Source organism: Puma concolor, chromosome A1, assembly GCF_028749965.1.
Source record: "Puma concolor isolate L17-30 chromosome A1, mPumCon1.1.hap2, whole genome shotgun sequence".
Taxonomy (NCBI): domain Eukaryota; kingdom Metazoa; phylum Chordata; class Mammalia; order Carnivora; family Felidae; genus Puma; species Puma concolor.
Genome location: NC_141667.1, coordinates 170,920,568 through 170,941,604, shown reverse-complemented (window position 1 = coordinate 170,941,604; position 21,037 = coordinate 170,920,568). Strand labels below are relative to the sequence as shown.

Genomic DNA, 21,037 nt, shown 5'->3' with positions numbered 1-21,037 from the left:
TGTCAAAGCCCAAATACCCAGACTTCAGAATGTAACCTTATTTGGAAATAGGGTTATTGCAGATGTAATTAGTTAAAATGACATCATTAGGGTAGGCCCTAATCAAATATGACTGGCATCCCTATGAAAGGGTTCTTATAAAAATTCAATCTGTGATTGAATTTACAGAGAGAATACCATGTGAACATGAAAACAGCCAACTATAAGGCTGGGAGAAAGGCCTGGAACAGATCCTTCCCTATCAGAGCTCAGAAGGATACGACCCTATCTTATCCAGGACTTCTAGACTCCAGAACTGTGAGATAATACATTTTTGTTATTTAAACAACCCAGTTTGTAGTGCTTTGTGATGGCAGCCCTAGAAAATTAATAGAGTTTGTTACGTGCAACCAAACTTCTGATTACCATGAGCACCCTCTCATGGACAGTGAGGAATAAATCAATTCAGCTTTCTCTTAGGGAGCTGGAATGACAAGGCTCAATGAGTTAGTTGATCAATAATGGCAGGAGCACTAGATATGGAGACATGGATAATTATTCACAGGGACAGGACCCTAACCTAGGGGACAACAGACTCTCAACGTTTGTGTCTTCTAAGTTACTATCAGATGATTTGAGTTCTGTTGTGATTTCCTTTCAAGCCAGCTATCTTTGATATTGAAACACTTTCCCTCATTCTTATTGTATTCCCTATTTCCTGAGCTACTTTCAGTACTTTTTTATGTTTATTTTTGAGAGACAGAGAGACAGACAGACAGACAGACAGACAGAGTGTGAGTGGGGGAGGGACAGAGAGAAAGGGAGACACAGAATCTGAAGCAGGCTCCAGGCTCTGAGCTGTCAGCACAGAGCCCAACATGGGGCTCAAACTCACAGACTGTGAGATCATGACCTGTTGGACGCCCAACTGACTGAGCCACCCAGGCACCCTCTGATCTACTCTGAATATGCCTTTGTTCCCTGTAACCTGAAAGATCTTGAATCTGTGCAACCAATAATATGTTTTTCTGGTTGAAAATTTTATTGAGATAGTGGTAGTAACTCACATGTAAGAAACAAGACAGAGAGATGCAGTATACACTTTACCCAGGTTTAGAGGTAATATTTTGCAAAACTAGAGTACAATATCAGCACCAGGATATTGACATAGATACAACCCATCCATATTATTCAGTTTTGTCTTAGTTATGCTCCTGTGGGTGTTTTGTTCTACTCAATTTTATCACCGGTGTGTGTGCATATATCACCACAGTCAAGATTTTCAATGACAAGTTTTATGTTTGTTTGTTTGTTTATGTATTTATTTGAGAGAGAGAGAGACAGAGTAAACACAAGTGGAGGGACAGAAAGAGAGGGACAAAGAAAATCCCAAGCAGCCTCCACAATCAGCATGGAGCCCAACACAGGACTCGATCTCACAACTGTGAAATCATGACCTGAGCTGAAATCAAGAGTTGGACGCTTAACCATTGAGGCACCCAGGTGCCCCGCAACAGATAGTTTTGAGGTCTTCTAGAAGTAAGGATAGAAACAAATAGTTTCCTGACAAAGCCCAGTTTAACATAAAACCCAGTAAAACAGATCAGCCATATCCCAAGTGGCCCATTTGCTTCCTGTACTTCTCTTATAACACTATTACACTTTTTAAAATAGTTGCTCATTCAGTTGTGTGTAATTCCCACTAACTTCCATTATATACAAGGGCAAGAACTCTGTCTGGATTGGTTATCATTGTATTCCAAATTCCCAGAGGCAGCCACTTTCAACTTTCCTAATTATTTTATCTGGTATATATGCCCAAGTTTCTAAACAGTATGTTTATAATAAATTAAATCTTTTTATCACGAGATGACATCAATTGGCTCCTGTTATGATCAATGAGTATTATTCTTCCTTATATCATCACAAACACATACACTTCACAACCCTCCCAGAATAACAGTTTGACATTACTGAAATTAATATATGAACTTTACATTAGGATAAAATAAGTATTCCTTCATGTTGAACCACGTAGAATACTGTAATAAATTCCTTTACTACAGAACTGATTGCTCTAGAGTTAACAACAAAATTATATTTCCATTTGTTTAGTTTTCCATGTACCTATATTAATTTTTCTTCCAAACTCTATTGGTCATACATATAGAAATCAGTTGAGTTTCTCCTTCTCCCTCTCCTCCTCACCCTCCCCCTTCTTCTTCTTCTTCCCCTCCTCCTCCTTCTCCTCCTCTTCCACTTCTTCCTCCTCCTCCTTCTTCTTTTTAGTGAGAGAGAGAGAGAGAGAGCAAGAGCACAGGACGGGCAGCAGGAGAGGGAGAGAATCTTAAGTAGGCTCCACGCTGGGCATGAGATCTCATGACTGTGAGATCATGATCTGAGCCGAAATCAAGAATTGGACGCTTAACTGATGGAGCCACCCAGGCGCCCCTCAAGTACCAAATTTATCTTTCCAAGAGGTATAAATCATCCAAACCACTTTCTATTTCTGGCTTTTGTTCTAAACTCTGGAAATTCTCACTTCCCTTAACTTCCATAACCTTGTCCTCTTCTGGTTTGCTATATTGATCTAGCTATTCCTGTTTGGTCTCCCTCATCTTTTATCCACATATCCCTTCAATTTCAGCTTTCCTCACAGTCGTAGGCTTCTTTATTATCCTAGGCTCTTGAGAGAAATAGGCCATTACTAACAAAGGCTGGAAATAAGAAAAGCTTCAAAATACAGAAGTATTTTTCTCTCTCTTATAAATGAAGTCCAGGGGAAGCAGATCCAGTGCCAATACGGCCATTCCAAATGTCATCAAGGACCCAAGCTTTTGTCTTTCTGCTCTGCGATCGCAGAACTGCTGCTGGTGCTCTAGGCATCATCTCTGCTTTTCAGGAAGAAGATAAGAGGAAGGAGTGAGGGAGGCGCACCAGGGTGGCTCAGTCGGTCAAGCATCTGACTTTGGGTTAGCTCCTGATCTCACAGTTTGTGGGTTTGAGCCCTTCGCCAGGCTCTCCGCTCTCAGTGCAGAGCCTGCTTCAGATCCCTGTCCCTTCCCGTGCTTCCACATGCTCTCTCTCTCTCTCTTTCTACTCCAAAAATAAACATTAAAAAATTCTTTTAAAAGAGGAAGGAGTGAGGGGAGGAAAAAAGGTACTAGCAAGTGTCTGCCCACCTTCTTTTTTTTTTTTTTTAATTTTTTTAACGTTTATTTATTTTTGAGACAGAGAGAGACAGAGAGAGGGAGACACAGAGTCTGAAACAGGCTCCAGGCTCTGAGTGGTCAGCACAGAGCCCGACGCGGGGCTTGAACTCACGGACCGCGAGATCATGACCTGAGCCGAAGTCGGACGCTCAACTGACTGAGCCACCCAGGCGCCCCCCACCTTCTTAAGGAGCTCTTGATGAGTTCCCATCCAACTTTGGGACTCACAGAAAATTGAGTCACATGGCCACACCTAGCTATAAAGAAGCTTAGGAAATAAAGCCTTTTAGCTAGACATAGTGTTACCTGCATATAATTAGTGTCTTTTATTAAGGAAGAGAAATAGACTGGTTATTTGCTGGGCAAGTAGCAGTCTCTGCCATGATTATTATAGCTCACACCCTTGGTTTTGACTGTCTGGTCCAGCATCTGTACCCCTTCTTTTGGTGACAGCACCTCAGTTTTCCCTCCCCATTGCCTGAAGTCTTGGTGGGACTCTCATTCCAGATGTCACTATGTTCTCTTGGTCAAAAAGTAAATACTTGACTTAGATGGGCCGATCACATCCTCTTTCTCTGTAACTTGACTCTTAGACCCATGAAGTAGTTCGGACTCCTATAAGTGTTTTCTTTTAATTCTTTGAGCTGCCTGAATCCTAAGTTAGAATCACTTTCTGCTGCTTGCAACCAAAACATCCTACTTGCTACCACTCGGCCTCTCCCGCCTCCGCTCTGAAGGCCTCTGCACTGCCCAACTCCAGAAGGTGCCATTTGTACTGCATCCTTTTGAGCTATGAATGGTGCCTTGACATTGTGCAAGAAATGGCCCTATCATGCCAATTTGTTCTCTACCCCACTGCTAGAGTTAGCTGTCTGAAGAAAGCTATGTCTGTGTGTATCAACATGCCACCTCATTCCTTGAAATTCTTCAATGGCTCTCCATTACAATAAAGAATAAAAGCCAAACTGACTTCAATGCACTTCATAATCTGGCTCCCGTTAGTTTTCTCAGCACTACCGTCCACTATACCTTTATCCTTTTCACACCATCTTGCACCCACAGCTGGACATACTGGACAAGCCGTATTTTAATACATCCTGTGTTCTTCAGCCCCATACCTGGTCCAGTGTGGGACCAGTCTCTTCCCCCTTTTTCCCAATATTCCAGCAGTCAACATCCTAATCACCATTGAAGGCCTTGCTGACATTCCACTGTCATTGACTTCCTAGATTCTGGTCAGAATGTATCACTTCATCTTCCACTGGCCATTATAGTTTGTGCCCCTGATTACTGTACTTCCCACCTCTTGTCTGTAATGATAGTTTTAATCAGAAGTCTCCTTCCTCCATTTTTATCATAAGCCCTTAGAAGACAATGACTATCCTGTCTGCTTGGTGTGCCCCATAGCTTCCCAGCAAAGTTCCTCACTTAGTTCGTGTTTTCCACTCAACAGAATGGAAACCTTTAAAATTGGACAGAAAGCAGTTCAGGGAGCTGGAGAGAGTCACTTTGGGGAATTGTAGATAAGTGATTCTTCTGAGCTGGCTTTGTCCTCTTCTGTTGCCCACCATACAAGGCTCTCTCTTAGGTTCTGCGCCCTCAGCTCCACTGGAGACTCTGGGTCTCTATTCAGCTTTATTATGCCAGTGCAACCAACAAGAAAATCTTCATCTTCATGCAAATTTCCTTTACTTTATTACTGAAGAACAAGATGCAAAGAATCTGAAAGAATGAATTAAATGAATAAATACATTAGAGAAGGAGATTCTCTCTAAAAACAGGTGTTTTTCTTCAAATATTAAATGATCTATCACTATTCTTGTAACTATTTTCTGAGAGACACTGAGGATATGTGTGATTTTAGTAATGTCTTGGACAATAATATCTTAAATTTTAGTAAAGGAAAAAGTATAATAATGTATACATAAAAGAGAGGCACATTATTATTCAATTACTTATTTTCTTATCAAAACATGTCAGACTGTACCCAGAATAAAATAAGGATAGAATTTAAGGACAATCATCAAGGAGTCTAATTCTCTTACTTGGAAATTCTGAATACTTAAATGTGGGATATATTAATAACTACAGTATTTTATTTTAGTGACTTGTTCCCTCCCTGGTAGAACATTTATGCCTGTAACTTCTGTGAACTTCTATTGCTTTTAACCTAACATGGTGACTCACTTTCTTGTACCGAATCACATACTGTAACTTCCTAATAAAAGATAATGGTCTTTTATCTGTTATGGTCCCTTTGAAACATTCTCATTCTTGATTCTCCTGAAAAAGAATTCCTTAATGATGGTAGGAAGGAAGGAGACAATGAAAGAAGAGAGGGAAAGAAGAGGGGAGGGAGGAAAAAGAGAAAAGAAGAGCCTTCTGCTTTTTCTGCTGTTACTCATCACTGAACCCGATTCAGAAGCAAGCTTCTCAAAAAACCTAAACAGTGACTCAACCCTTCAGCTATTTCTTTTTCTTTTTTTAAAATACCTCTGCAGGTCTCTTTAATATCTGATTTAACGGAAAGCTCAATTCTCTTACCTGCTTCTGCATTCCGCCTGTTGTGGTATCTATGCTTTTATTATTATTATTGAAGTATAGTTGACACACCATCTTACATTAGTTTCAGGTGTACAATACAGTGACTCGACAACTCTGTGGGTTGTCACAGCACAAACTCACCACAAATGTAGCTGCCATCTGTCACACACAGCACTGTTACAATACCGTTGACCATATTCCCTGTGCTGTGCCCCTTCCAGCTTTTTCTCAAGACTGACTCTTTAATTCATTCTTCTCTTTTCTGTGGGAGTTAGTAATATCATACACAACACCTCTTGTTCCTCTAAGATGTTCCGCTAGGCAGACCTCCGGCCACTCGTCATTGTGCTGATCCTCCAAAACCTTCTCTGCCCCCCAGATCTAAATTTCTCATTCTAGTGGTCCTGGTTTTCCTCCTCTTTAGGCTGTGTCCTCTGTGCGCCGTTCACACACACCCTGCTGGTCCCTCCCAATCACCAAGTCCTCTAAAAACCTTCCCCAGATACTCTGTCACAACTTCTCAGCTCCCGAATAATGAGTAATTTGTCACACTGAATTATCACCATTCTCTTGTCTGGCTTCCTCATTGAACAGGGAACTCCTCAGGAATAAGAACCTTTGAAATCCCCCCTCGGTGGGGACTTGGTGAAAACCCTTTGTTTTCACTTTCTACGCAGGAAAATCTTCCTCTTAAGCTGAGACACAGGTTCAGTGAGGCTCTTTCTCAAAAGGCCTCTCCTGGCCTCACATGGCCCATTACATGAGCTCTGGGCACTCATATGGTGTGGATGGTTCTGAACCTGTTCCTCCTACCCTCATCCCCAGCTCACTCTCCTGTCTCCAGAAGCTATTCACCATATGTTCCCCTCCAGATCTCATCTCTTTTCTTCTGTCATGTGGTCACTCTTTGTTTCTGGATATTCTAACACTTCACATTCATTCAGCAGTAAAAACAAAAATAATCCAATCTGAGAACTCTTTGAGTATTACTAGACCATCAAATCCAACTGTGTACTTCCTCTAAGGTTCTTTTCCCAACTATGACGCTACCTTCTCTATTCAGTGTTATTCAAGTCACAATTCTTTCTTTTGGTGTCGTGTATACTCCTCCAGACTTCTGTTAAGGAAAGAATGGAAGACCTTCGTTCCTGTCAAACTCATCTGTCCTCAATTCCTTCAGAACACCTGCTCTTATAAAATGACAACATGGTGAATTTATCCGTCTCTCATCTGCCCCCAAAAGGGTCCTAAGATTTAACTTTAAAGCACGCAGATAATATAATATGTAAAAACTTCAATAGTTGCAGACAAATTTAAAATGCCCCATTTCCAATCTTCACAATTGTCACCAGGCTGGTGTGAACCCCTCAAGGTATTTCCTATACATGCACATATATGTTTCGGTAGCTGTGGAAATTTGTAACATTTTGGCTTTTGTTGGAGTTATGCAACTATTCATGGGAGTCAAGGCCAAACCCTAAGAAATTACAACATGTCTGTTCTAGCCTTTTGTAATACCCTTGCCCTGAGTGGTGGCATAGCTCTCAAGGCAGCCATAACTGCCAAACTAAAGCATAATGCCCGATAATAACTGTGGATTTTTGAGAAACAAACTGGCCTATAAGATGCCTACAGTCTCACTTCCTGCTGGGACCCATGGCAGACAGAAATGAGGGAGGCTGGACCCCCTCAGGGAGTGGGTGGAAGTATTGGTTGCCATGGTCCAGGAGGGGTCTGCTCTCAGGACGAGAACCTTCTCTTGTTGGAACCTCAGGCTCCTGCATAGAGGTGGCAAATAATGAGCAAGCATGCCAAATGCCTACCTGAAACATGGTTTAAATTTTCCTTCTTGGTTTGTGAATAAAACCATTGAACAATTTTTTCTAGCATAACTTTGGTTAGTGTCCTCAAGCAAAATCAAAGAATCCAAGTGCTATTGGAACTCCTGGTTTCCCCCTTTTTTAAAAATTTATTTTTATTTTTTAATTCACATTCAAGTTAGTTAGCATACAGTGCAATAATGATTTCAGGAGCAGAATCCAGTGATTCATCCCCTACATATAACACCCAGTGCTCATCTCAACAAGTGCCCCTTGCCCATTTAGCTATCCGCCCACCCACAACCCCTCCAGCAACCCTCACTTGGGAACTCCTGGTTTCCTAATGCTTAATCATTGATGAGAATTCTCATCTGTTTGTAAGACAAACTAGAATTGATGAGAAAGAGAAGCAAATACCTCATCTATGGTATTGCATCAGTACACCTACATTTTCCATTTCATAAGGAATTCTGGCTACATACCAGGAAGTGGAATCTGTCTGTTAATGGATGCTAATGGGACACCTAATGGTGCCACAGAAGGCCGGGACACTTTGTGCTGTGGCCCATGGAAAAGCACAAGATTTATGGAGCGAAGATAGCACTGCCAGTTCTTTCGTAAGGAAAAGAAATATCTTATCCAAAAGATGGTTTTTTTCTAACAACTCAGTGAAGCTTCTTTACCTCCAAAAGTCTGAGCCAATAGGAAATAATGGCAGACATCACTCAAGTTTTTCTATAACAATTTTTATGTACGTATATATTACCTATCTAAAGAAAGTCTCTTCATAAGTGAACAATGTTCATTATTTTTAAACCTAGAAATACTCCACAATCAAGAGGGAAGATATCACCTGTATTTCCCTGCATGGAAATAACCCACTGTAAAAACGGGCCTGTGTCTTTTCTTTATTTTTTTTAAGGTTTATTTATTTTTGAGAGAGAAAAAGACAGACAGACAGAGCATGAGTTGGGGAGGGGCAGAGAGAGAGGGAGACACAGAATCCGAAGCAGGCTCCAGGTTCTGAGCTGTCAGCACAGAGCCCAACTCAGGGATTGAACTCACAGACTGTGAGATAATGACTTGAGCTGAAGTCGGACGCTTAACTGACTGAGCCACCCAGGTGCCCCTATTTTTGTCTTGAGAGAGAGAGAGAGAGAGAGAGAGAGAGAGAGAGCGTGCGCACGCGCGCATGAGTCGGGGAGGGGCAGAGAGAGAATCTTTTTTTTAATGTTCATTTATTTATTTTGAGAGAGAGAGATTACTCGTGTGTGCATGAGCTAGGGAGGGGAGAGAGAGAGGGAGACAGAGAATCCCAAGCAGGCTCTGTGCTGTCAGCACAAAGCCCAACTAAGGGGTCAATCTCACAAACTATGAGATCATGACTTGAGCCGGTATCAAGTCAGAGGCTTAATTGACTGAGCCATCCAGGTGCCCCTTTTCATTCTTTTTTCTGTGTTTATACATATTTTTAAATTTTTAAACATTTCTATGAGTTTTAACACATACATGGATTTATGTTACGCTCACCAAAATCAGGATACGCACAGTTCTATCACCCCCAAAATTCCTCTTGTTATCCCTTCATGGTCATATCTCCCGTTACCCCTAACCCTTGCCACTAGCAAGCACTTCTCTCTCACATAGGATTTGGGGTTTTGAAATTTCACATAAATAGAATCACAGAGTGTGTAATCTTTGAGATTGGCTTTTTTCAATCAGCGTGTATGAGATTCATCCAAGATGTTTTGTGTGTCACTAGCTCATTACTTTCTACTGCTGAGTATTCCACTGTATGAATGTACCGTGGTTTGTTTATACATTTCCAGGTTGAAAGACATTTGGGTTGTCTCCAATTCTGGTAACTGTGAATGGAGCTGCTATAAATATTTGTGTACAAGTAAAGTTTAAGTACCTAGGAGTAACATTACTGGGTTATATGGTAAGTTTACTTATATATAAACTTAAACCATAAGTTTACTTACTGGGTTATATGTTTACTTTGTAAGAAACTGTTGAACTGTTTTCCAGAGTGGCTGTATCATGTTACGTTCTCAACAGCAATATATGAGAGTTCCAGGTGCCCTACATCTTTGTCGGACTTGTTATTGTCACCGTATTTAATTTTAGTTATTCTAATAGGTGCATAGTGATATTTCAGCATGGTTTTAATTTGCATATTCTTATTGGCTAATGATGTTAAACATACATACTTATTTGCTGTCCACATATCCTCCTTAGATAAAGTGTCTGTGTTTCACCGTTTTTAAATTGTTTTTTTTTCTTATTGTTGAGTTTTGAGAGCACTTTATATATTGAAATATTTATGTATTGTTGACTAGGCGATTTACAAATATTTTCTCCCCATCTGTAGTTTATCTTTGTATTCCTGTAACAGCGTGTATATATTTTTTTTAATAAAACTGAAATCAGGGGCGTCTGGGTGGCTCAGTAGGTTGAGCATTTGACTCTTGATCTTGGCTCAGGTCATGATCTCATGGGTTCATGAGTTTGAACCCCACGTTGGGCTCTGCGCTGACAGTGTGGAGCCTGCTTGGGATTCTGTCTCTCCCTTCCTGTGCCCCTCCCCCTCTAAAAAATAAATAATCAATAAACATTTAAAAAATTTTTTAAGAAACCCCGAAATCAGAATGTGCATGCTATTTTATAATGTACTTTTTGCATTTAAATTTTTATAACATTGTTTTATTTATTTTTGAGACAGGGAGAGACAGAGCATGAACAGGGGAGGGTCAGAGAGAGGGAGACACAGAATCCGAAACAGGCTCCAGGCTCTGAGCTGTCAGCACAGAGCCCGACACGGGGCTCGAACCCACGGACCGGACCGCGAGATCATGACCTGAGCCAAAGTCGGCCGCTTAACCGATTAAGCCACCCAGGCGCCCCTAATGTACTTTTTGCATTTAGCAATGTGTCTTAGACAGCTTTCTATGTGATTAGTTTTCCCAACATTCTTCCAGTGGCTGCACAGTATTCCACTGTGTGCATATAGAACCATAATCTATTTAACAAACTCATCTGTTGAACATCGAAGTTGTTTTCTATTTTTTACTGTTAAAAACATTACACTGGGGAATATCCTTAAAGTTCAGTCTTTTCCCACATTCAACATATTTCCCTAGAACAGATCCTGAGAAGTGGAATTATTCTTTCTGATTATATACACTTCCTAGGCTTTGAAAAAAAAAATACACAATGCTGAATTTTCCTCCAGAAAGGCTATTTAACTCCCATTGTCAAGGTATGGAATAAGACCAGGTGCTATTGTTGCTTTTTAGCTTTGCTTCCTTGGTAGCTTTTTTAAAATTTAATTTATCTTTTAAATTTACATCCAAGTTAGTTAGCATATAATGCAACAATGATTTCAGGAGTAGATTCCTTAGTGCCCCTTACCCATTCAGCCCATCCCCCCTCCCACAACCCCTCCAGCAACCCTGTGTTCTCTATATTTGTCTTTTATGTTTTGTCCCCCTCCCTGTTTTTATGTTGTTTTTGCTTCCCTTCCCTTATGTTCATCAGTTTTGTTCTTAAAGTCCTCATATGAGTGAAGTCATTTGATATTTGTCTTTCTCTGACTAATTTTGCTTAGCATAATACCCTCTAGTTCCATCCATGTAGTTGTAAATGGCCAGATTTCATTCTTTTTGATTGCCGAGTAGTATATATGTATATATACATACATACCACATCTTCTTTATCCATTCATCCACCAATGGACATTTGGGCTCTTTCCATACTTTGGCTATTGTTGATAGTGCTGCTATAAACACTGGGGTGCATGTGCCCCTTGGTAACAGCACACCTGTATCCCTTGGATAAATACCTAGTAGTGCAATTGCTGGGTCCTAGGGTAGTTCTATTTTAAATTTTTTGAGGAACCTCTATATGTTATCCAGAGTGGCCGCACTCTGATACTTGCATTCCCAAGTATCTCACTGATTTTTAAAAATATGCCATTCTTTCATTACAAATAAGGCTGAATATTTATTTACATCCTTTTTGCCATTTGCATATCTTTTGGTGTATGTAAATTGTCTCTTCATGTCCTTTGTGCATTTTTATATGGGGGAGGTTCATCTTTTTCCTAGTATTCTATAATAACTCTTTTATGGCAAATGTTTCCCCCAGAATTTCATTTCAATGTACCTTAATTGTGCAAAGCCCCTTTGTGGCCTTGTTGGAATCCTTGTGAGTGAAGGATCCACCAGTGTGAGGGTTGCCAGATTTAGCACATAAAAATAAACAAATTAATTTTTAATAATTATGCCCCAAATAGACTTGGGATGTACTTATACTAAAAAATTATTCTTCATTTATCTGAGGATGTAAATGTAATTGGGTATGCTGTATCCCATCTGGCAACCCAGCCAGGGGTCACCACTATAGTAAAGCAATGGCTGAATTGAGTGTTTGGTTCTAAACTCAGCACATTTGGCAAAAATTGTGTACAGCCAAAGGTGCCTTCAAAAGTCCTTTAAGAAGCTTTCCACAATCAAAGGAAGCACCTTGGGCATGGAAGTGTTAAGCTGTCTCTGAGGGATGTATGTCAGGACTTACTCATTAGACTGGCAGCAGAGGGACAGAAAGAAGTATAGTGGGAGAGACATGTGTGGATGTGTTCACATTTACATGCTAATGATAACTGTTAATGTGTGTGCATCTCTTTGGCTGTGCTTTAGGAAAACAGTAAGTGATTCAGTGGAAACATACCTCCTTGCTAATATTTGAATAGTATAGATTGGATAATGAATTCTTTTAGAAGCATTATATTTTGTGTACTCTGTTACCTTATGTTTCATTTTTAATTGAACATTAAGGAAACGCAGGATTTTAATTGTAACTCTGCCACTATCTGCCAATATCTTTAGGCCTGTTGCCGTTTTTGTTGCCAAGAAAGACAGGATTACATTTTTTTCTTTCTGATGGTATTGGTGTAGTATATTCTTGGTTATCAAGACATTCATAATTTTGGGACTTTGAAATAGGAAATATTCATGGTGTGTAAATAAGCATGGCCCATAACTGTGTATATAGATAGATGTATAGATGTATAGATACACATGGGACCTAGAAGTCAAACTGTAAACTGCTTGTGATTATGGATGACTTTGTTCTTTGCTTCTTGTGTTTTTCAGTTTCCTTTTATGCACATGTTAACTTTAAAAAAAAAAATTAACCAAAAAAAAAAAAAAAAAAAAAGAAAGAAAGAAAGAAGCTTTCCAAAATCAGTATTCATGGGGTTCTATCTTCTACCTTATATAGTAATACTTAGGCCCAGTGAAGTTGAGAACTTCTCAGGAACAGAAAGAAAGTCCCTGGGCAGATGGTTGGTCATTTAAACCACTTCACTCTGTGTAACTAAGAATGGGAGGAAAAAGGTGAGGAAGCTAACGGGCTCCTGATTGCCTACAAACTTTTTCTGTTTTCTATGTTTCTAAAATGTTGAAACAACTATTTATTGGTAGTTGTAATTCAACAAGATACAGTAGCAAAGTTCATCTCACATGGGTATTATGTTCTAAAGTTAGCTCTCAAGGAAAACATGACCAGGCTGTGACTCCACTGAATTATTTTTATACAGTTACCCTTCAGTCCATGTTCCCCAACTTTCCCAGTCCAAATTGTATTTTCAATAAACATTCTGACCCCAAACTACTCAAATATTTTTCTTCTGGGGGAACATGTATATTTTGGCCCATTCAGCAGCTACTGAACAGTAATCATGGCGATGGGCCTTGTATCGCTAGTTATGCAATCGTGTGCTGTTTCAGGCATCCTTTGTCTTTATTTCTTTTATGGATGTTTTTCTAAAAACTTTGCCCAACATTACATTTTAGTGTAATATATGTATTGATGCTCAAAAGTTTCAAATCAATCATTAGCCAGAAGTCCAAAGCAAAATGTATAGAAAGATGTATTCATTTTGGGGCGGGTGGCTCACTTGGTTGAGCATCTGACTCTTGATTTTGGCTCAGGTCACGATCCCAGGGTTGTGGGATCAAGCCCCGCATCGGATTCCATACTGATTGTGGAGTCTGCTTGAGATTCTCAATCTCTCTCCATCTGACCCTCTCCCCACCTCTCTCTCTCTCCCTCTCAAATTAAAAAAAAATATGTATTCATTTTTCTCAAACAATTCATGAATGACATTCAAATCTCATGTATTTCTAGTATATTCAAAATATTCCTATGAAATAAAAAATGTGTCATCCTAGCCTAAATTCATTTTAATATGATTTGGCCTGTGATAAGTGGCTCTGTCATATTGTCTGTGTTCTCTTCCGTATATTTATATCTATTCTATAATATAAAAATGATATGCTTTATTATTTATAATAAAATAATATATATTTAATAATATATATGAAAAGGTTCAGTCAGATTGTTGTTTTACACATTAGATACATTGTTTTTGTTGGCTAGTACCATCTAAGCACACAAACTTTCTCTTTATATGCTAATTTCCAAATCTAACACATTATAAAGGAACCACACGGCTCTATTCATGTTGCCGTGGTCTCTGGGAAATAACGTTCATTTTTGAATAGACTGGCAGGTCAGGGTGAAACTCAAACATTTATAAATAAACATAAAAATATACATACATAAATATACATGCACATATATATATACATACACACAAACATGTGTGTATGTGTATATATATATATTTAAACTTTTTATTGTGGAAAATTTCAAATGCACAGAAGTGGAGAAAATGGTATAATTAACCTCTATACCCAACACCCAACTTCAATGATTACCAACTTTTTCACAATAATGATAAATATTTTAATAAGCTTTTTTGAAATTACAGCATACATATGAAAAAGTGCACAGATCATATGTGTACAGCTCCATGAGTTATTACAAAGTCACTGCACCCAGGTAACTACCACTCAGATCAAGGTACAGAACATTACCAGCACTGCAGCAGTCCCTACCACATGCCTTCCTAATCACCACCTCTTTATAGCTTCCAAAAGGTAACCACAATCCTGACCTCTAACATCATAGATTACTTTTGTCTGTTTTTGAACTTTATGTAAATGGAATCCTGCCGGTGTTCTTTCTCTTTCTTTAACTTAATATTGTATTTGTGACATTAATGCATGTTGTTGTGTTTTATAGTAATTTGTTTCCATTGTTGTGTGGTATTCTATGGTAGAACTCTACTATATTTATCCATATTACTGTAGGTAAACATTAGAGCTCTGTTTTGGTGAACACATCTTTTGGTGAATGTAAATAGGCATTTGGTTCTAGAAGTGACATTTCTGGGCTACAGAATATGTGTGCCAAACAATTTCCCATCACTTTACACTCCCACTGGCAGTGTATGTGCCTTCCAGTTGTTCCACAACCTTGCCAACACTTGATCTTGTCAGTCTCTTAAATCTTAGCTCTTCTGCTGTGTAGCTGTATCTCATTGAATCATTGAAGGTTTTTTGTTTTTTGTTTTCTTTTTTTAGAGAGAGAGAGAGCACACAAGCAGGGGAGGGGCAGAGGGAGAAGGAGAGAGAATCTCAAGCAGGCTCCACACCCAGCGTAGAACCCAATGTGGGGCTCAGTCTCACAAGTGTGAGATCATGAACTGAGCCAAAATCAAGAATGGGATGCTTAACTGACTGAGGTACCCAGGCACCCCTCTCAATGAAGATTTAATTTGCAATTTCCTTGTAAGTAACGAAGTTGAACACGTTTTCATTTATGTTGACCACTGATGATTTACTCTTGTGATGTTCTGTCTCTTGTTCATTTTTCTACTGAGTTGTCTTTGAAAAAAATTGATTTTTAAGAATTCTTATATCCTGGGTAGGAACCCTTTGTTGGTTATATGCACAGCAAATGTTGATAAACTGCATTTGAAAGCTGCAGGGTCCTGAAAGAAAGCAAATAAATAAAGAATACTAAAATCGTTGTTCACTGCCTCACTTATAAGATGAAGGGTGAACCATTTTAAAATCCATAAAAATGACCACAATCTGAGTTTTAGTATTGGAGTTTACCCAGTGTCTAATATTTTTGCAGAAATCTCAAGAAAAAGGCAAGTATATCCAGTGATACAGAGGAGTGAATAGTTGGTTGTTATCCAGACAAGTGGATGGCATTATTTTGGTGGGAAAAACATCCCTGGACATGAGAATTTGGCCTTGGTGAGAACATGAACATCAGACAAGGGCGCTGTGAACTTGATCAAGACAAAACACAACCCTTCTGTAATTATGTCTAAAGAACAGCCAAAACCTGAATATTGGCCAAACCACAAAATGACCAAATATTCTCCCTACTCTGGCTAAGAATAGTGACTGCTGTTTCTTTACCAATTACAGCTTTAGCCTCAGTCTAGTCTGTCATCCTTCTAGATAAGGCTCATTAAGATATCCAGTCTTAAGATTTAGCCTGGCTTCCTGGCAGCATCCAATCCAGAGCAAAGCTCCACTTCTTTAAACATTCCTCCAAATCATCCAACACAAGCTCCAATCCTATAATGAGTCCCTTTCTAATACCTTACTGAGATGTCCCAAGATTTCCCATGATACACATCCTTCCTCCCTGTATTAAATAATAAATGTGACTAGTAATGAACCGAACCACTGGTATGTTCCTGGTGGCCTTTTGATGGAGGGCATTAACTTTGGTTAATCCAGGACAATCTAGCAGCCTGAGACAAGTAACTTGTCAGAACACTAAAAATATACCTATCTCTGGGGTAAATTTACATTAGCCACAGACACAGAAGTGGATGGATAAATAAAAATTATTAATTTATGTAATTCCAGAGGGGACAGAAAAGACAAATATAGAGGCAGAAAGTAGATTTGTGGTTGCCTAGGGCTGTGTGTGGAAAAGGGGATTAAATGTCGAAGGTCATCTTGTTGGGGAGATGGTCTAAATCTGTATTATGGTAATGATGGCATAACTCAGTAAATTTGCTAAAGATCATTGAATTGTACACTTAAACTGAGTGAATCGCATGGTATGTAAATAATACTTCAATTAAGTTGTTAAAAGAAAACAACAGTAATCCCACAGAAGAACAACTACTTGAATCCAGCAAACATTCTCTCTCCTAAGCAAACTACATGTGGAGCTACAATGTAAGCAGAAAGTTGGTTGGAGGGCATAAATTCAGAGTAAGTAGACTTGGCTATATGATTAGAGTATGTTACTCTGTATCACAGAGACAAACCACTACCCATGTTGCAGATGTGGAATCTTTGGGCCAGGCCATTGTTGTCTTCCCAAAGTTATGCTTGGGTGGTGTTTGCCTCTGTGACTTTCATTCTCCCAGGTTCTGCTGGCTGAATAATCTCTCTTCTGGTTTCAACTCCTATTTTAGCTTATAAATCAAGTCTTGTCCTGGGAACCATTCTTTCATCTTAAAACTTAAGATCTTTGATACCTTAGCTCTGAACTACTGTCACTTACCTTTATAGCCTATTGTTCAGGGGCAGTTTTATTTCCAAGTTGCAGTATTTAGCTTGGGGAAGACAACCATGGATGATTCACTTTTTGTCCCTTGGCCTATCACAGTTTTATATCAGAAATTGAAGGACAATGAGGTGATTTTTATCTTCTAGAAAATCCTGAAAGCCCATTCACTTAGAGGCATACAATTAGCAGAATACAGCTGTCCTTGCTGCAATTTGACATAGCCGTGCAGCCGCCAGATAAAATGCATGCATGTCCCAAGGAATATTTGGGATGTGCATGCACAAAAAAACCCCACAAAAAAACAAAAAAACTGTTCATCGTTAATCTGAAGCTAAAGTTTAACTAGGCACCCTGTACTTTTATTTGCGAGTAAATACATAGAAGCCGTGGGAAACTCAGAAAAACAGGCTGTCTAAATTACTTTGGCAGAGAGGAGTGGGGGGAAAAAAAAAAGCCAGATATTAAGAGCCTTAAACGGGAGTCATCAAATGTCTCAGAGGCAAGGAGAAAATCAGCCGAGACTGAAGTATCAGTACTTCGAGAAAGGGAGCATCACAGTCAAAGGGAGGACAGAAGGAAAACTTTATTTCTTCCTAGTTTGTAATTGGAACGTCTACTCAGGCTTTCTGCTTGTCAAAGCCAACGAAAGCAGAGTCCCCAAGGCAGCGACTCCATTTTGTGGTCCGGACGAGGGGGTGGGGCGACCTGTCTAAGCCACGCCCCGGGTACCGCGCAGACACCGGAGCCAGGTAACCAAGGGAACCCCAGGGAAGGCGTTTCCGGGAGAGGCCGGATCCGGAAGTAAAGTGTCCGCTCCGTCCAGCGGCCGAGCCCCGCCGCCTGTCCTTCCACCGGGCGGGGCCGCGAGGGATGACGTGTCTGAACTCTGGAGGCGGAAGCCGGCAGGGGGTCGCCGGGGTAGGAGTAGGTGAGGTGCAGCCAGCTGGCCTTGCGCGTGCGCCGTCCGCGCTCTGGTCAGACAGGTTTGCGACTGGAGTCCGGAGGCCAGTTATTCAGGACGGCTCCACTTCTCCGGGTTTTTGGTAATGCTGAGTTCCGGGGGTTAAAGAGGCGGCGCGGTTTGGAGGAAAGAAGGTTGGGGACCTCCTTGAACCCCCGGACCACTGCGGCCTCAGCCTCGATTGACTGCAGCCCTCATTCCCCTTTCTTAGCTCTGCAAAAGGTTAAATGCATCTGGAAAATCTGAGGTTTATTTCAGCGCTGAAAGCCTGCGATTCCAAATTCAGATTTAAAATTTCTTTTGTCCGGCCAGTCATGTAGTGTTTTCCACTTACTTGCTCCTTGTCTCCTTTACATGCCACACGCTCTTCTAGGATGTAGAGACAAAGCCCCAACTCCCATGGAATTTACATGTAAATGGGGAGTGAGACAGTAAACATAAACACGTCAATTCCAGATAGTGACAAGAAGCATAGGGTGCTGGGGTTAAGCAGAAGGATTGAGGGATTTAAAATTTTTATAAGATAGCTCTTGACAAGAGTGGAAGCTGAGACACAAATTGCAGTAAGTAGTCCAGGGGATCTAAGATTTTGGCTTGGACTAGGGTGTGGCTGTGGACATGCAAAGGATTTAGCCTAGTTCAGCGCCTAGCAAGCTGAACTTGGACTGTATGTTGAGAGTGAGGGAATGAGACATTTAGGTTATCTCCCAGGTTTGGTTCCTTGAGCAAGGGGCAGCAGTACCATTTCCTGAGACAGGGAAAACTGGAAGAAGAAAGGTGGGGGAGGGGGACGGGCAGTGAGATAGTGACGGTCAAGAAAAGTAAAAGGTAGTGAATAAATGTTACTTTCCATTCCCTCTCCTTTCTAAATGGAGAACATCTGTTTCCTCTTACATTGGAAATCTCCGTAATGCCAAGTATAGAATATAATAAACACCATTCCCTAGCTCAAAGTAGATGTTCAACAAATTTGTTGATTGATTTGCTGGAGGAAGAGGGTGCAGAGGAATAATGGCCACTGTTTAGGTCCCTGCTAGCGTGGCTTTTGTTATAAAAATGGCTGCCATTTTTCTGTGCCAAGCAGTGTGCTCAACTTTTAATATACATTTTTTTTTCACTTAATTTTCAAAAAAACCTTAAGAAGATGGACATTCTTTTCTCCCTGCTTTCCAGTTCTACTACCTGGGACTTGATTGACTTGCTGAAGGTCACATTAACTAGGTAGTAGTATGCCCGCTGGAGTTCTTACTTAGTGCAAGCTGCCTTTGCAAACAAGAATTTTATCTTTCCTTGTTCTGGTTACTGCACAGTACAGAACAGTGTTTCTTAGCCTTTTTGTAGAGTCGTAGATCCCTTTGAAAATTTAATGAAGTCGTAAACTTTACAGGGAGGAAACGTGCCAACAGTCACAAGAATTTGAATACAATTGCAAGGGGCTCCACACTTCTGAATTGCCCATGTAGCAAACTTGCCCATTCTTGAGCTGGAGATACTACCGGTTTGGATTCCTTGCTATATAGTCTAAATTGATGCACTCTTAGAAAGTATTTTCTTTTTCTTTTTCTTTTTTTTTAATTTTTTTAACGTTTTTATTTATTTTTGAGACAGGGAGAGACAGAGCATGAACAGGGGAGGGTCAGAGAGAGGGAGACACAGAATCTGAAACAGGCTCCAGGCTCTCAGCTGTCAGCACAGAGCCTGACGTGGGGCTCGAACTCACGGACCGCAAGATCATGACCTAAGCTGAAGTCGGCCGCTCAACCGACTGAGCCACCCAGGCGCCCCATTATTTTTTCTTAATGTTTTATTTATTTTTGAGAGAGAGCGCAAGCGGGGGGGGAGGGGCAGAGAGAGTGAAGGAAGATTGGAAGCAGGTTCTGCGCGGTCAGCAGGGAGCCTGAGGTGGGGCTCGAACCCACAAACCATAAGATCACCAAAAGCAAGTTGCTCCTTGAAAAATACTCAAGAAAACTCACACCCCCAACACACGCAAATGCAGAAGTTCACATACAAACACGGATATCGTGTCAGGTCAATAAGTGACAGAAACTTGCTTTAGGGTGGTCATACCAGATTGCTATTTCACTTTCCTAATTAAACTTTTGCCCCCCCCCCCCCCCCCCCGTCTTCCTTTGCAAGGAGATGCCAACACTACCTTCTGTTCGCCTACTCCCATTTTTCTCCCCACCTCATTTCCACTCATCTTTAAAGTGATCTTGTTCATTCTGTGTAATCACTGTCCCACACAAGAATGTCCCATGGCATCCAATACTTGGAACCTGTCCGTACTAACACCTGAATAACTATTTGAGACTTTCTGACTAGTTTTTCCCCATTTGTTTCCTTAGCCTGCTCCCAACCAGGTGTCTCCCAAACTTCTTCCCGCCTCCATTATCAAGTACTTTCTGAAGCACCAAGTCTGTAACAGGAATGCCGCGGGCAGTGTGGTGAGGAAACCTGAAGATATGGGAAATTGAGCTAAGGCAGCTAGCCGGGGCACCAACCCGACAAGTGGGATGCTCCTGGACACCCCCAAGAGAGCACTAAATCGGAATTTGGGATGGGACCGAGAACGCGGAAGCAAGCAACCACCTACTCGGCCCCCTGAAAACCTGGAAAGTGGATTTCCTCCACGATCCCTCCCGGAAACTCCTCGGGGCGCTTGCGGCCCCTTTCACTGAGCATGTGCAGGCGGCGTTGCGCATGCTCTATCGAGCTCCGGTTCGGTTTCTGTTGCGGGACCCGCGGTGTTTCCTAGCGCAACCGGAACTGTCCATCGCGGGCCCGGCCTCCTTCAGCTCCCGCGGTCTTGTAGTCGTCTCCGAGCCTCCGCGTCCCTCCTTCCCTCTTCACCCCCTCAGCTCGGCTGCCCTTTCCCCGAAACAGCCGTCATGAGCGCGAGGCTGCCGGCGTTGTCTCCACCTCGGTGGTCGGGGCTGTTGCTGCTGTCGCTGCTGCTGGGGGCGGCCCCAGGCCCGCGTCCGGGCGCCGCCTTCTACCTGCCCGGCCTGGCGCCCGTCAACTTCTGCGACGAAGAAAAGAAGAGCGACGAGTGCAAGGTG

General features: G+C 41.1%; 1 protein-coding gene across 1 annotated transcript in view; it reads left to right on the top strand.

Annotated features, from left to right (window-relative positions):
* Positions 1–20,674: 20,674 nt before the first annotated feature.
* Positions 20,675–21,037, top strand: part of TM9SF2 (transmembrane 9 superfamily member 2) — a 66,375-nt gene continuing 66,012 nt past the window's right edge. Inside the window, exon 1 of the mRNA XM_086708837.1 lies at positions 20,675–21,034. Coding sequence (XP_086564963.1) covers positions 20,867–21,034 — 168 coding nt within the window. The 5' untranslated portion in view covers positions 20,675–20,866. The remainder of the gene's footprint in view (positions 21,035–21,037) is intronic.